The 13,469-nt window shown below is 59.6% G+C and overlaps 1 protein-coding gene across 4 annotated transcripts in view; it reads right to left on the bottom strand.

Moving 5' to 3' along the window:
* Positions 1-12,735, bottom strand: part of MLLT1 (MLLT1 super elongation complex subunit) — a 57,895-nt gene extending 45,160 nt beyond the window's left edge. For all 4 annotated transcript variants that reach the window (XM_046685574.1, XM_046685575.1, XM_046685576.1 and 1 more), the window contains exons 1-2: positions 12,520-12,735; positions 3,253-3,433 (exon numbers count right to left, since the gene is read on the bottom strand). In XM_046685574.1, the coding sequence (XP_046541530.1) occupies positions 3,253-3,433; positions 12,520-12,531 (193 nt within the window). In that variant the 5' untranslated portion in view covers positions 12,532-12,735. The remainder of the gene's footprint in view (positions 1-3,252; positions 3,434-12,519) is intronic.
* Between the last annotated feature and the right edge of the window lie 734 nt (positions 12,736-13,469).

Here is a 13,469-nt window from a genome sequence, read left to right as displayed (position 1 = left end):
GAAGGAAGATGGAGAGAGCCAGAGGAAACATCCCGGCGAAAACACGCCACCGACAAACGAGATGAGTGGGAGGACGCGAAACAGGTGAAGCACTTTAGACGACAAAGACACAGGATGAGGGGCAAAAGCAACAGCAGAGCGTATTCATAAAGCCACGGCCCAAACGCGACACAAAGAGGGCCACATTTTAACCTAGAAGGACAAAAAAAGAACCCATCTCATTTTGACATGACCTTGAGCGGCCTCCCGGGGGGCCCAGAGTTCAAAGGGAGGATGTGGGAAATCCTGGCATCCCGACCAGCCTGACAGTGAACAGAGTCAGGAAAGTCGACGCCGTTTGCTGGTCTCGAACTTTCACACTCAGTCTCCGAGCCGCGAGCAGAACGCTTGGCTCCTGTTCAACAACCTCAACAATGTCAAGTGTAGCTCCCGAAAGGAGAGGTGTAAGGTTCAAGGAAAGATAAGGGGGCACACTACCTTCTCTTTCTGAGCGGAAAGTCAGAAGACATGGACCAAAGCTGACCCGGCTGAAGAACCCACCCATGCGCTCAACAAACATTTAGTAAGAGCCTTCTGCCTCCTTTCAGCTCGGGGGAGAGAGCAGCACAACAGAGCAGACACAAAGCTCCCACCCGGGGGACGGGGCAAGATGGACATGATTAATGAAACATATAATACGTCAACACGGTGCTGAGAAGAGCAAAACAGAAAGACGGCTCAGAAGCATGTGGCTGAGTAGGTGCTCTGAGCAAAGAAACTTCGATTTAGACCCGGCTTCTGCGGAGGGTCCCGAAGGTAAGCAGGTTCGCTCATTATGCAAAGTCACAAAGACAATTGCAGCAAAATGAGTCCCTGGACCCTGAGACACTTAGAGGCGGTGGTGGACAAAAGGTGTCGGAGCTTACGGAAAAGCCTAACTTTCACGCCCGGAAGTTAATAAACGCTTTTTTTACTTGAAAAATCAAGAACTAAGAAGCAAATTAGCTTCTATTAATTTAAGGTGTTAAGGAAGGACACCATCCAGAAAGCACCAGAAGGCTGCCCTGGAGTTTGGAGAGGTACGGCTGCGATGGGACGGGAAATGCCAATTTCCCACCTTGCACACTTCTGCTCCGTTTGTTATGTGTTTTATTTAAAAGATACTTTCTGGGGCCGGCCCGGTGGTGTAGAGATTAAGTTCGCGTGCTCCGCTTCAGCGGCTCAGGGTTCGCAGGTTTGAATCCCGGACACGGACCTAGCACTGCTCATCAAGACACGCTGTGGCGGCATCGCACATAAAATAGAGGAAGATTGGCAACAGATGTTAGCTCAGGGCCAATCTTCCTCACACAGAAAAGAGGAAACAATAAAAAAGAGATACTTTCTAAGTACATAAGCTATCATTTCAGAGGCTGGAGTCTGGTAAGAAATTCGCTCCTCTTGAACCTGACCCATTTGTACTGAGGACAAACAGTGAACAGGGCACTCACTACTGGATACATTTGAAGCAGCGGCCGTCTGTGCACAGGCTGCACACAGGCTTTGCGACAAGCACCCTGCTGTCACGAGCAGAGCCCACGGCACAGAGCGAGCGATAAATACGGCCACTATTAATGTTTCTTCTAGCCGCTTGGTCACTGACCCGGTGGCGGACGAAGAGGAAATTAACAGTCTAAAGGCGGCTGGAAATCACCATCCTGGACCCATTCTGGAGAAAAGGGGAGAGGGCGGGTGAGGGAGACGGCGAAGGAGGACCTGGAGGGGAGGCCGCCTGAGCAAACGGGCGAGGGAGGCAGCCAGCCACAGCTTTTACTTGGCCGTCAGCACGAAGGGGACCACAGACGACGCCTGGATGAATGGGCGTGGCTGAGAGCCAATAAAAACAGGCAGCGCCCACCCAGCCCGGGCCCCAGGGTACGGACCCCTGCTTTAAAGCTCAGCGGGAGCCTGAAAGCCATGTGCCCACGTCAGCACTGTATCCGCTCTCCTCCACGAGGCTCGGAGCGGAAGGAAGGAAGAGGGGAGAACGGGAAGGCTCAGAAGAGAAGTGAGGGAAAGGGGTAGCTGAACGCTGAGGGAAGGCCCCAGAAGAGAAAGAAACGGCTACCAGGCCACCAGGAATCTCGAGTTGACGTCCCTTCTGAACCAGAAGTTTCTGCTTCGGGAACATGTGTCATTTCCCCACTCGACTGTGAGCCACTTGCTGGCCCAGGCCCCCAGGCCACTTGCTGCTCCTGCTTCAGTGTGAGACCATCCGCGCTGGCTCAGGGGTTCCCCCCCAGGGCCCTGACCCACTGGCCTGCAAGCCGAGGGGTCAGCAGCTGGGCAGGGGCTCGCCCGCCCCCAACGGTGGGGACTCAGTAGCCAGCAAACACACTCAGCCTCGGTCCCCAGAGCTCACAGGACGGCCACCAACTTTGTTCCCAAATTCCCCGTCAAATTCCCCAGGAAGTGTTCTCTGATCCCCTGAGCTGTGAGAGTTCCCATCTCAGCCATCAGGCTGCCAGGCCCCCGGGCCCCCAATCTTAGTGGGAGGCGTGAATGAGGCCCTCATGCTTAACAAGGAGCACCTCTCATGCTTTTTTTTTTTGGAGGAAGATTAGCCCTGAGCTAACATCTGCTCCCAATCCTCCTCTTTTTGCTGAGGAAGACTGGCCCTGAGCTAACACCTGCTCCCAATCCTCCTCTTTTTGCTGAGGAAGACTGGCCCTGAGCTAACACCCGTGCCCATCTTCCTCTGCTTTATATGTGGGACGCCTACCATAGCATGGCGTGCCAAGCAGTGCCATGTCCGCACCCGGGATCCGAACCGGCGAACCCAGGGCAGCTGAAGCAGGACATGTGAACTTAACTGCTGCGCCACCAGGGTGGCCCCCTCTCATGCCTTCTGCCCCAAACACCATGACTTCTTCAGATGGCCTCTCACGAGCGTGGGTCCAGGAAGCCACCTCCGATCTCTTACCAGGCGGGCACCCGTGGCCCTTCCCACCACTACCACTGACTCCACTCTCTGGACACTCCTCAGAGCCCGAGTCTGGGTGATGACACAAGACACGGTCACCACCTGCTTTGGGTTTTTCGTAGGATTAAGTCAATGGCCGAAGGAGAAGCAGAAAGGAGGGAGGGGGCCCGTGTTAGGGTCAGAGGAGGGCCGCATCCCAGCTAGGTGGCTTCTCAGCAGCGTGCGGAGGGCCCGAGCCGGGAGCTCACGGCGTGGGCCCTGCTCTCCCTGGGGAGGGGAGGGGGGTGACCGGCTGGGGCTGGGGCACTCACCGCGCTTGGGCTTGGGGAAGCTGTCATGCAGCCGGAAGACCACCTTCTCCACGAAGTGCTGGATCTCACATTGCTCGGGGCCGCGGACGAACACCATCCAGTCGTGCGTGAACCCCTCCGTGGTGGGCTTCTTGCGCAGTTGGGCGCGGTGTCCCAGCTCTAACTTGACCTGGACAGTGCACTGGCGGGAGAAAGGCGAGCACAGGATCAGTGCGACGCCCAGAGCAGGGGACTGCAAGCTGTCCCACCCCGTCACCTACAAGGGCCACAGGAAATGAAAAGACCCCGAGCAGTGCCCCCAGGCTTCCGAGCCAGTGACCCCTCCCCGTCCTCCCTCTCATCCTCTCCATGCCGGCGCACGGCCTCGCTGCTATTCCTCCAACAAATGCCCAGTTCATTCCTGCCTCAGGACCCTGGCACCTGCTGCCCCCTCTGCCCTGGAGACTCTTCCTCTAGGCCTTCCCATGGCTGGCTCCTTCCAGTCACTGAGGTCTCAGTGGCTCAGCTGTTGCCTCCCCAGGGAAGCCTTCCCTGACCACCCAATCTGAACACAGTTCTGTGTCCCCCCGACGCCTGTCACTCTTCATCACATCGTCTGCCGTCTCAGATTTTTCACTGTCGGAACTCATCATGCGGCCCGGAGTGCAATTACCTCATCTGCAGGTGAGGAACCCCACCTGTAGAGTGAGCTGGGCAGAGGCACATGTGAGGTGGCTCAGCTGGCACGGGGCGGCCCGGATTCAAGCCCAGGGGTGTGTCCCCCAGGACCTGCTCCCTTGGCCCCTCTGCCATCGTGCCTCCCTGGTCAAGCCCCCCAAGTTTCTTAGTAAAGCATTTTCGTCCTCCTCCGCCCTCCAGGGTGCCTCCTGGAGAACAGAGACCCTTGGGGTCCAGAGCCCTTGCACCCACTTGGCACCAAAAGCAGAACAGTGGCTCACAGCGAGAATGGAGGGGCAAGAAGCCCCCTGGGGCCAGGTCCCAGGCGGACCTGCAGCCTCGGCTGCCAGGTTCCCCTCTTTGAAACGTGTCTGATGCTCTGCCTGCCCTGGAGCATAAGGCAGCTCGTACAGGCTCCACTCCACTGCACACAAAGCCACAGACCTTCAAAGCACTCGCTACACCCGGGTGGGCCAGCACCTCTCACGAGGAAGCTACTGCAAACACCCACTCTGGTCCGTCCCATCCCCCCCGACTCCTCGTGGACACAGACTGACACCTAGTATCCAGTGCAAGAACGTTACGAGGCAGCAGAGGCCACGCGGACACTTGGTCCCAAGTGCTCCGATAACCAGGAGCAGGCCAGGCAGAGACGGCAACCCCACACTTCCCAAACGAAGCTCCCACGCTGGGCTCCGTCAGCCGGCCCTCCCTCCAGCCAACCAGGCTCCCGGGCCCCAGCCCAGAAGCCTCCCGCTCTGCATTCCCACCCCCTTCCCACCCCGTGCACCCCACGGCCAGTGCCTCCTGTGCCTGCCTCTGCTCTGACATTCCCAGATCCCGTCGAGACCCCACCAGCAGTGTCCTCTCTCCCTCTTCGCCCTCCTATGCTGCTCAGTCACTGCCTGACAGCAGGACAGACGGAGCCTATCGCTCACCTTGTTTCAAAGCTTTCAATGGTTCACCACTCCCTCAGAAGAAAGCCCAACACCTCGGCCTCCTCCCTCCGTCTCCTCGGCCTCCTCCCTCCGTCTCCTCAGGTCTCCTCGGCCTCCTCCCTCCGTCTCCTCGGCCCTCCTCGGCCTCCTCCCTCCGTCTCCTCGGGTCTCCTCGGCCTCCTCCCTCCATCTCCTCGGGTCTCCTCGGCCTCCTCCCTCCGTCTCCTTGGCCTCCTCCCTCCGTCTCCCACCTGTGTGTTTCCTCAAGTCTGATCTGAGATGCTCATCATTTTCCACTTTTTAACCCTTTTGAGGTTGGAGTGTACCCTGCAATGCACATGGAAGTTTCATGTATTGAGGGCCCACCCAAAGCACATACACACACACACACACACACGTACGCACACACACGAAGCTGCTACTAAGCTGGTGGCATGCCTTACAGGCTCAGAACTGAGGAAGCACGGCAAATGCACACACCACATTCCAGCTCAACGGGTCACCAGCCATCCCAAAACACACCCGGAGCGTCCACCCTGTCCACCTCCGCTCCCTCTGGCCTGCAGCCTGGGCGCCCTACACTCATTTCTCTGCTCATGGAAATTCCACCCATCCCTTAGGGCCCAGCTCAAGTGCTACCTTCCCCAGAGCGCCCTCTGATTGCCACGCTGGAACCCACCAGCCCCTCAGAGTCCCACAGCAGTCTGTGGACCAACTCCGTGTGCCCACTCTGGCCCGCCCCGGCTGCTGGGCTGCCCGCTGCCATCTCCTGGGGTCACACCTCGCTTGTCCTTTGAGCCTCTATCTTGGAACCACAGTACACGAGGCATCAATAACGCTGCATGCATTAAACGAGAGCCTTCCTAGCTCAGCGAGCTCCGAGCAGTGCTCTCCAAGAGGGAAGGGCCAAGGTGGCAGATAAGGCCAGGGTGGTCCCGACGTCTGGAAGAGCTGGCAGGAGGCTCTGGGTACCGAGCAGGCCAGCTGTAAAAACAGGGAGTTCGTCGGCATAGACGACAGTGGAGGGGGCTCCACGGGAAAAGAGCAGGGCCTCGCGGGGGCCGGGCCCACTGGGAGGAGGGGCAGCGACTGGGAGGGAGCGTTTAGATTCAACACAACACAAATGACAGCCAATAGCAAGCGGCTGATGGATGCGAGGGAACAGCATCTGAGTAAAAGTACGCCAGCCATTCGTCCCCAGGCTGGGCTGAAGGCAGAAAAGGACAGATCAACAGCAAAAACAAGCCTGCGAGAAGGCGACCAGAGGGAGTGGCTGGAAAGGGAGTTTAAGTCGAGCCTGAAACGGGAGAGCTCTGAAAAGAGTGGAGGAGGAGAGACGAGGACACTCAAATAACTCCACGAGCCAGGTCGCTGGGATGCTGCCGAAGAGAAGCCATGGTGGGGCGGGGGACTGGGACATCCAAGAGGAAATACCCCACCAAAAGCTAGAGAGGGAGGACGAACAGTCTGGATAAACAAGTAATGATCACATTGACCACAAGCATCTCTGTGCAGGGCGTTGCTCATGGACGACGAGCAGCATAAACAGAGCCAAACAATATTTACATTATCCCGAACGGGCTGCAAATCACCATACACACTTCTGTGTGTGTCACAAACTCTTTCTTTCTCCCTACAGTCTTCACACTGAGAAATCGGGAGCGAATCCCTGGACCGCCGGGAGGGTTACAGGTGGAAAAGCAAATGGGTAGAATCGTAACAACAGTAACACACTTTGCAGATGACTTTCGCTTCTTTCGCGTTAACTCCTACGTAATGAGACGCCTCCTCCGAGTCTGTTATTCACGGATCCGGCGGGTCCAACCTCGGCTGCCTTCCCGGCACGTCTGATTATGTGGGGGTCCCACCCAGGGCACAGGAGCAGCAGAGCAGTGATTGTGAAAGAATGGAACACCACAGTGCCATCGGAGAGGGGGAAAACGCAAGCGCCAAAAAAACGCTCCGAAGGCCAAAGTAAACAGGAAGGTTCCGAAGCGGCGCTGGGGAATCTTTGCAGCCAGCAGGCCGTGCCCACAGCTCTGCCTGGGCAGCATCTATGCCCCAGGGGGCTGGCACCAGCTCAGCCCCGACAGCCCCCCAGGTTCAAGGTGCCAATGCCCGGCCTTCCGCACCCTGTGTATGCTGGTAGGGTCAGGAGAGGAGCACGCCCTCGAATTCTGGAATCTTCTAGGAAATAAAGGTGCGGGATTACACGGACTCTGGGCCACTATATGAAAAAAGAAATCACTGATTCAGTAAGACGTCCAAGCTACACTGAACTGGAGGCAAGCAGGCAGCTGAGCGCTGGCCTACTGCGTGGACTTGTCGAGTCTCGATGGTTTATTAGCATGGCTAGGCCGATTCTAGCCCCAAGGTGCTCCCGTCTCCTGCCTTCTCCACCTGGACTTCCTCCCTGTCCCCCAGACCAAGAACGGAAACCAGTCAGTTCCTCTTTCTCCAGGAAGGGCGCTCGGGTAGAGGCTCAGGGCTGGTCGGGGGAAGCTCACCACCACCTCGGAACGGCGCATCTCACCAGTCCCGCCAGCTGCTCGTGGAACCTCCAGAGTGGAGGCTGGAAGTGGCCGGGCCTCAGTGCCTGCCATGTCCTGGCATCTTGGGGGCCACTGCGCCACCCACTGGCCCAAGAAAAGCCCAGAACAAGGGGAACCTTCCAGGCCTGTCCCGGAAAGGGTTAACTGTTTCACTTATGGGAAATGTTCCCAAAGACCTGCAGATGAACGTGGAGCCTCAGGGGCTGTGAGGGCCATCTGGGGATGGTCACGCTTGGGCAGAGGACCTCAACTGGGCACTGCCCTCTCTCCTGGCCAACTGGCAGAGGGCATGTGGAACCCGAGGGCTGGGATCCCGACTCCTGTAAGCCAGGCAAGGGGACCCAGGAGGGCGGCTTCCCAGGCACTTCTTCACTAGAGGACAGACCCCTCGGGCATGGACCCATGGCCATGACCTGGCAAAGAGGAGGAGCCAGCCTGGGGCCACCAGCTCCTCCTGCCTCAAAGCCCTTTCATCGGATCCTTCCTGCATCCCACAAACCCCGCCCTCAGCCAGGCCCCAGAAGGCAGGTCTTTAACACCGAGTTCGTCTGCACGACTCCCCCTGATTTTCAGGTGGGGATTCTCTAACAGATGCCTTTCCCTCTGGGAATCTGCACTTTTCCAAGTGGTATAATTACACCCGGAGTCTGGCAACGGCATCTGATTGCCTCCCGTCCCAGGAGGAGAACGCGTGGATGGGCCTTTTCCCTTGTCAGCCTGTGCCGGCTGTGCCAAGTTGGAACGGACCCAGCAGGGCTGCTGGCAACGTGGTCCACACAGGCACAGATGGGACAAGGTGCTGGTCCCACGGAGCGACAGCAACTCCAGACCAAAGAGAACACTCCATGCAGAGCTTTCTCCCTCCAGACCCAGCCGGGCGCTCTCGGGAGCAGCCCCTGGACGAGAATGGGACGAAGACGGAAAAAGACCGATGTCCCTCGACCTCTCAGTGACCGCTGCGTAAGGCCCTGGCACACACAGGGCTGGCAGCCAGCACCTACACCCCTCTTCTGGCTCCACTGTGTCCTTTGACCCAGGGCACAAGGTTAATGACGAAGGGGCTCAGTGAATGGCTCTCTGGAAACGCTCTAAGGACAAGTGTGCAGACCGTGAGGACAGGCAAATCCACCCACAAGCTTTAGAGCTTTCTGCTTCCTGGGAAGACGACGCTCCCTGCGGAGGCGTGGGACAGGGGATTTTTAGATATATGTGAGATGCCTGGAGATGGCGCGCCGGGTGGCCCCGGAGTTCTCCAGGGAGCAGTCTTGCGAGACTTTTGAAGCGCCCAACCCCAATAAAGGCATCTGCCGCCAGGCCAGGTGGGCCTGGTTACAAAGGAGATGATTCCTAGTTATTTTTATTTAACCAACAGTTGGCAAAGATAAGTGCAAAACTTCGAGTTAGAGACTTCGGGGGACATGAGGGAGGAGGGCTCTGGTCCCTGCCCTCAGGACTTTATACCATATTAACTTTAGGACAAAAAACTGGGCAGGTGGGCTGTCCGGCCATAGTTTCAGAGCTGGGTTGGGGAGAAGCCCAATGACCCACGCTCTCTGCACAATTCTGAGCTTTTTTACACAAGGTTTGGGGGAAGAACGGAGCTCCCTCAGAATCCCACCAGGCCCTCCATTTGCACATCTGTAAAATGGGCCATTGCTGCCTGAAACAAACCTCCCCTTCGGAAACAAGAGAGCATGGTCACAGGCGGCCGTTCCCAAACGCAGACTTGGGAGAGCCTTCGCGAGAACCAGGAGTGTCGGTTCCACTGTCTCATGCACTGGGTCGACGCTTCTGTGAGCAGAGGGCTCCCCGGGGCTGCGGAGCACAGGACCACCCAGACGCTGACACCACTTCCAGCTCCCTAGGCAACCACCGTCCCCAGGGACAGCCCCTCCCCCCCCACGCTCTTTTCCTGATCTTTCCGGCATCTGCTCAGTCTTCATCCGTGCCCATTCCTTCCCCACCATCCTTGGAGAGAAATCACACGCCTCCCAGACACGACCGCAGGGTGAGCAAAGACCTCCCCACAAAAACTACATCAGCTCTTCCCCCCAAAGGACATACGAGTCTCACGGATGATGGACTTCTAAGTACAGGCTTGGGGTCGGGGAGAAAGCAAACAGATGGGTGAGGGTGACGGGACCAGACTTTTTCCAGAGAAGGTGGGAGCCCAGGGCCAACAACGCAGAATCCCCCTTCTTAGCTGGGCTGAAAGTTCTAGAGAGTATGGCAGGAAGGTGGAGAGAATCAAGGCTCCCAAGGCAGGCAGGCCCTCGGGGGAGAGTCCTGTTGTTTCCCATGAGACAGAGGCACTAACAGGTGTGGAGCATCTCGGGGCAGAAAAGGAAAGCTGGTTCAAAGCATTTCCCATGCCCCAGAAGTCACTCTTGGAAGACTGACAGGCAACTCACCTACGTGGGTAAAAGACACCATTCTCTCCTGTCTCCCGAGGGGCCACCATCCCGGTAGGAAAGGGACAGAGCTCCTGGGCTCTCCCCAATTTGCATGAAAACACAGCCGGGGTTGGAGCATCAGACTAAGGGCTGGCACATGCTCCCGTGCAAATGCTTCGGCAATGTTCTAGACCAGCACTGCCCAAGGGAACTTTCTGCCACGATGGAATGGTTATCTCTACGCTGCCCAACGAGATGGCCCGTCCCTCAACAGTGGTGGTTACTGGGCACTTAAAACATGGCTGCTGCGACTGGGCAACTTTTCATTGTGGTTCGTTTCCATTTAAACAGCCGCGGGGGCTAGTGGCTGCCGCACCGGGCAGTGGTGACCTCACTCTCTCGGGTCGAGTGCGTTCACCAGTCCAAGACACCAAGGCACCAAGACACCAAGTCACCAGAGCAAGACGGTTATCTCCCAGCCTGTTCCCCACTGCACTTACATAAATGACAACGGCCCAGCCAGCCGGGGCCCAGCAGGTCACAAGGGGAGTGGACACACCTGGGCCCAAGGCAGCTCCCCGGGGACCAGCGGGTGGGTGGGAGGCGGCAGCCATGGTCTACGCCTGTGTGCGTCCAACAAGACTTTCCCAAAGGCGGGCTTCGCTGAAAGTGGACCCCGGAGGTACATTTTGTTTTGTCTTTTTAAGTCAATACAGAGTTGGGGCAGCAGGCTTTGTCCCTTCAAGGGAAATGAACTCACACCAGGCTGCAGAAATCCACCATTCATTGACTGCGATAAACTCCTCACCTCTCCACTGCAGCCTAAAGGTTAATCATAGTGAGAAGGGGCCCCAGGCTCGTGCATCAGGGACCCTGTGCCAGCACGGGCGGCCGGGATGGGCAGGGGGGAGGTCTCCTGCCCCCCACCCCTGAAATCCCGCAGCCCCACAGCGCCTTCCCAGACAAAGCCGCCGCCTCAGTGGCGCCAGCAGCCAGGGACGCCCCAACCTGCCCTTGCTAACGGCGGCGATTTCAGCTGCCACCCCCACAGCCCCACGCCGCCCTTCCTGGCCTCGCGCCCCTGGAAGCCAGGGGCAGCACAGGAGGATGAGGAAATGAACGACCCCATGTTGGGGGCCGCAGTGGTGCAGGGTTTGAGGAGGGAAAGGGGCTTGGGCACCGAAGCACAAGGCTGGGGAAGGGGGGACCGAGGCCAGAAAGGCCTGAGGTTTACCAGTACCGACAGGACTGGCTCCAGGTTTCCGGATCGAGGGGAGAGTTCAGGGAGGCTGGGGACCCACCTGGGTTTGGAGCAAGGCTCTCGGGGGAGGCTCTAAGATGCTGGGGAAGGCAGGGAAAATGGGGTGCGGGGGAGACAGGGCAGTGGCTACAAGTGACAGCATGAGGCTGGGGGTCGTTGGGACCAAGTGGGAGACCCTGAACGTAAGGAGAGAGGCATGGGGGTTCTGGGGAGACCCCAGGTTTGCGAAGGGAGGCCGGCGGAAGCTGGAGGAACCAACTGAGGAGAGAGATCTGAACTAGGGAAAAACGTGGGGAAGCGGACATCAGGGTCCGAGGGGCAAAGCAAGCCCAAGCTGAGGGGGCTGCGGCATTCGGCGTCTGGAGGGTATGGGGGCTCCAGGTAGGAGCAGAAACTGCGCCCAGGCCTGGTCTAAGAGGAGAGGGTCTGAAGGTGAAAGAGACAGTCCCCCAGGCTCTGGGAGCCTGACCCCAGAGGGGGCTGAGGCAGCGGGGTGGCTCCAGGTCTGAGGAAGCGAGCCCAGGTCCAAAGAGGGGGACACTCAACGCAGACCCGGGTACTGGTGGGAAAAGACACAGGCCCTGGCCAGGGTCTCAGGGGAAAGGGATGTGCAGGCTGAGACAGGGACAGCACCAGCGGGGAGACAGGGTGCAGGCCTGGAAGAGGGTGAGGAGTAAGAAGGTTTAGGGTGGTCCTGGGTTCCAGGAAGGAGGGGTCTGCAGATCAAGGGCCCAGGGGTTCTGGGGGGACTCAAACCTCAGGGTCTAAGGGAGAAGACGCTGCGGGCTCAGAGAGGGAAGGAGACACAAACCAGCCCTGGATCCAGAGCGGAAACTTGGTACAGGCTGGATCTGAGCAATCTGAGGGGTCTCCAGGGTGCCTGTGGGAATCTGGGCTGGGCTGGGGTCCCGAGGCATATTCCAGGGGGGCTCCGGGCCCAACTGGGGTTGCGAAGGGCATCCCAGGGGGTTCTGGGCTGCTTATAAGGGCTCCGAGCAGGAATGGGGTCTCAAGGGGCATCCCAGGGGACTGTGGACCAGGCTGGGGTTCCGAGAGGCGTCGCGGGGGGCTCTGGGCGGGACTGGGGTCCCCAGGGGGGCTCTGGGCCGGACTGGGGTCTCAAGGGGCGTCTCAGGGATGTCTGGGCCGGACTACGGTTCCCAGGGGGGCCCTTGGGGCGGGTCTGGTCCGGACTGGGGTCTCAAGGGGCATCCCAAGGGGATCTGGGCCGGACCAGGGCTGCGAGGGGCGTCCCGGGGGCTCCGGGCCGGGCCGGGGTCGCGGTGGGGGAGGGGCGCCCCCGCCCCACAGCAAGGCCGGGGAGCGGCGGGCGGGCGCGCACAAAGCGGGGCGGGCGGGGGCGAGGAGGCCGGGACCGAGGAGGCCGGGCGGGAGGGCGGAGGGAGGGGAGGAGGGGGCCGGGCGGGCGGCGCGGGCTGCGCTGGGGCGGCGCGGCCGCTCCTCACCTGATTGTCCATGGCTGGCGCCCCGCCCCGCCCCCGGGCCCCGCGTCGCTCGCCGCCGTCCCCGCCGCCGCCGCCGCTCAGCGCCGCCCCGCCGCCCTCATTGTCTGTCAGGCGCCGCCGCCGCCGCTCCCGGCCGCCCGCCCGCCCGCCAGCCCCGCGGAACCGGAAACCGCCGCCAGCTCGGGTCGCGCACCGACCCCGGGCCCCCGCCGCCGACTCGGGCCCGCCGCCCCGACTGACAGCCGCCTGGCCCAATCCGCGGCGCGGACGGCCGCTCGCGGGGCGGGACTTCCGGCCTGGCGGGGGCCTGCCGGGCTGCGGTCGGAGGGACGAAGCCCGCAGCCAATGGGAGGCCCGGACCGGAGGGGCGGGAGGAGGGAGGGAGGGAGGCGCGAGGCGAGCCCAGCGGAGGGGAGCGCGAGGTGTGCGCCGCACGTGGAGGGGGGCGGGGGCGGGACGGGCGCGCCGCGCCTGCGCACTGCGGCCCGCAGGGGGCGCTGCCTCGTGGCCGGAGCCTCCCAGAGCCGGAGCTCAGATCGCGGGTTCGAGCCCAGGGGAGGGAGCCCCAGGGACACTTTTGTTTCTGGCCGCATGTCGCTACTATATGATGGAATGAGCCCTGCGCTCTGGAACTGCAGGTTAATTTTCCAATCTTGGGTCTGCCTCGTGGCAAGTATGGTCAACTCGCTTCTCTCCCTGAGTCTCAGTTTGCCATCTGTGAAATGGGGACAATCACAGTCCGGTGTGATGCTGGTTTATGCTCATTTGAATGATGCAAATTTGAAATCTGTTACATTAGAATGATCAAGAAGGTCTCCTTTTATCCACGAAATTCATAATGCTACTCCCTCCAAAACCCAATTTTTAATTTACCCATGATCCTATAATTCCACAACGACTTGTAAACTGTGTTTAGATCAGGTATAGACGCATCGCCCCATCTTTTTCAG

Source organism: Equus quagga, chromosome 14 (assembly GCF_021613505.1).
Source record: "Equus quagga isolate Etosha38 chromosome 14, UCLA_HA_Equagga_1.0, whole genome shotgun sequence".
NCBI lineage: Eukaryota > Metazoa > Chordata > Mammalia > Perissodactyla > Equidae > Equus > Equus quagga.
The sequence above is the reverse complement of the archived record's forward strand: the minus strand, read 5'-3'. Positions and strand labels throughout refer to the sequence as shown.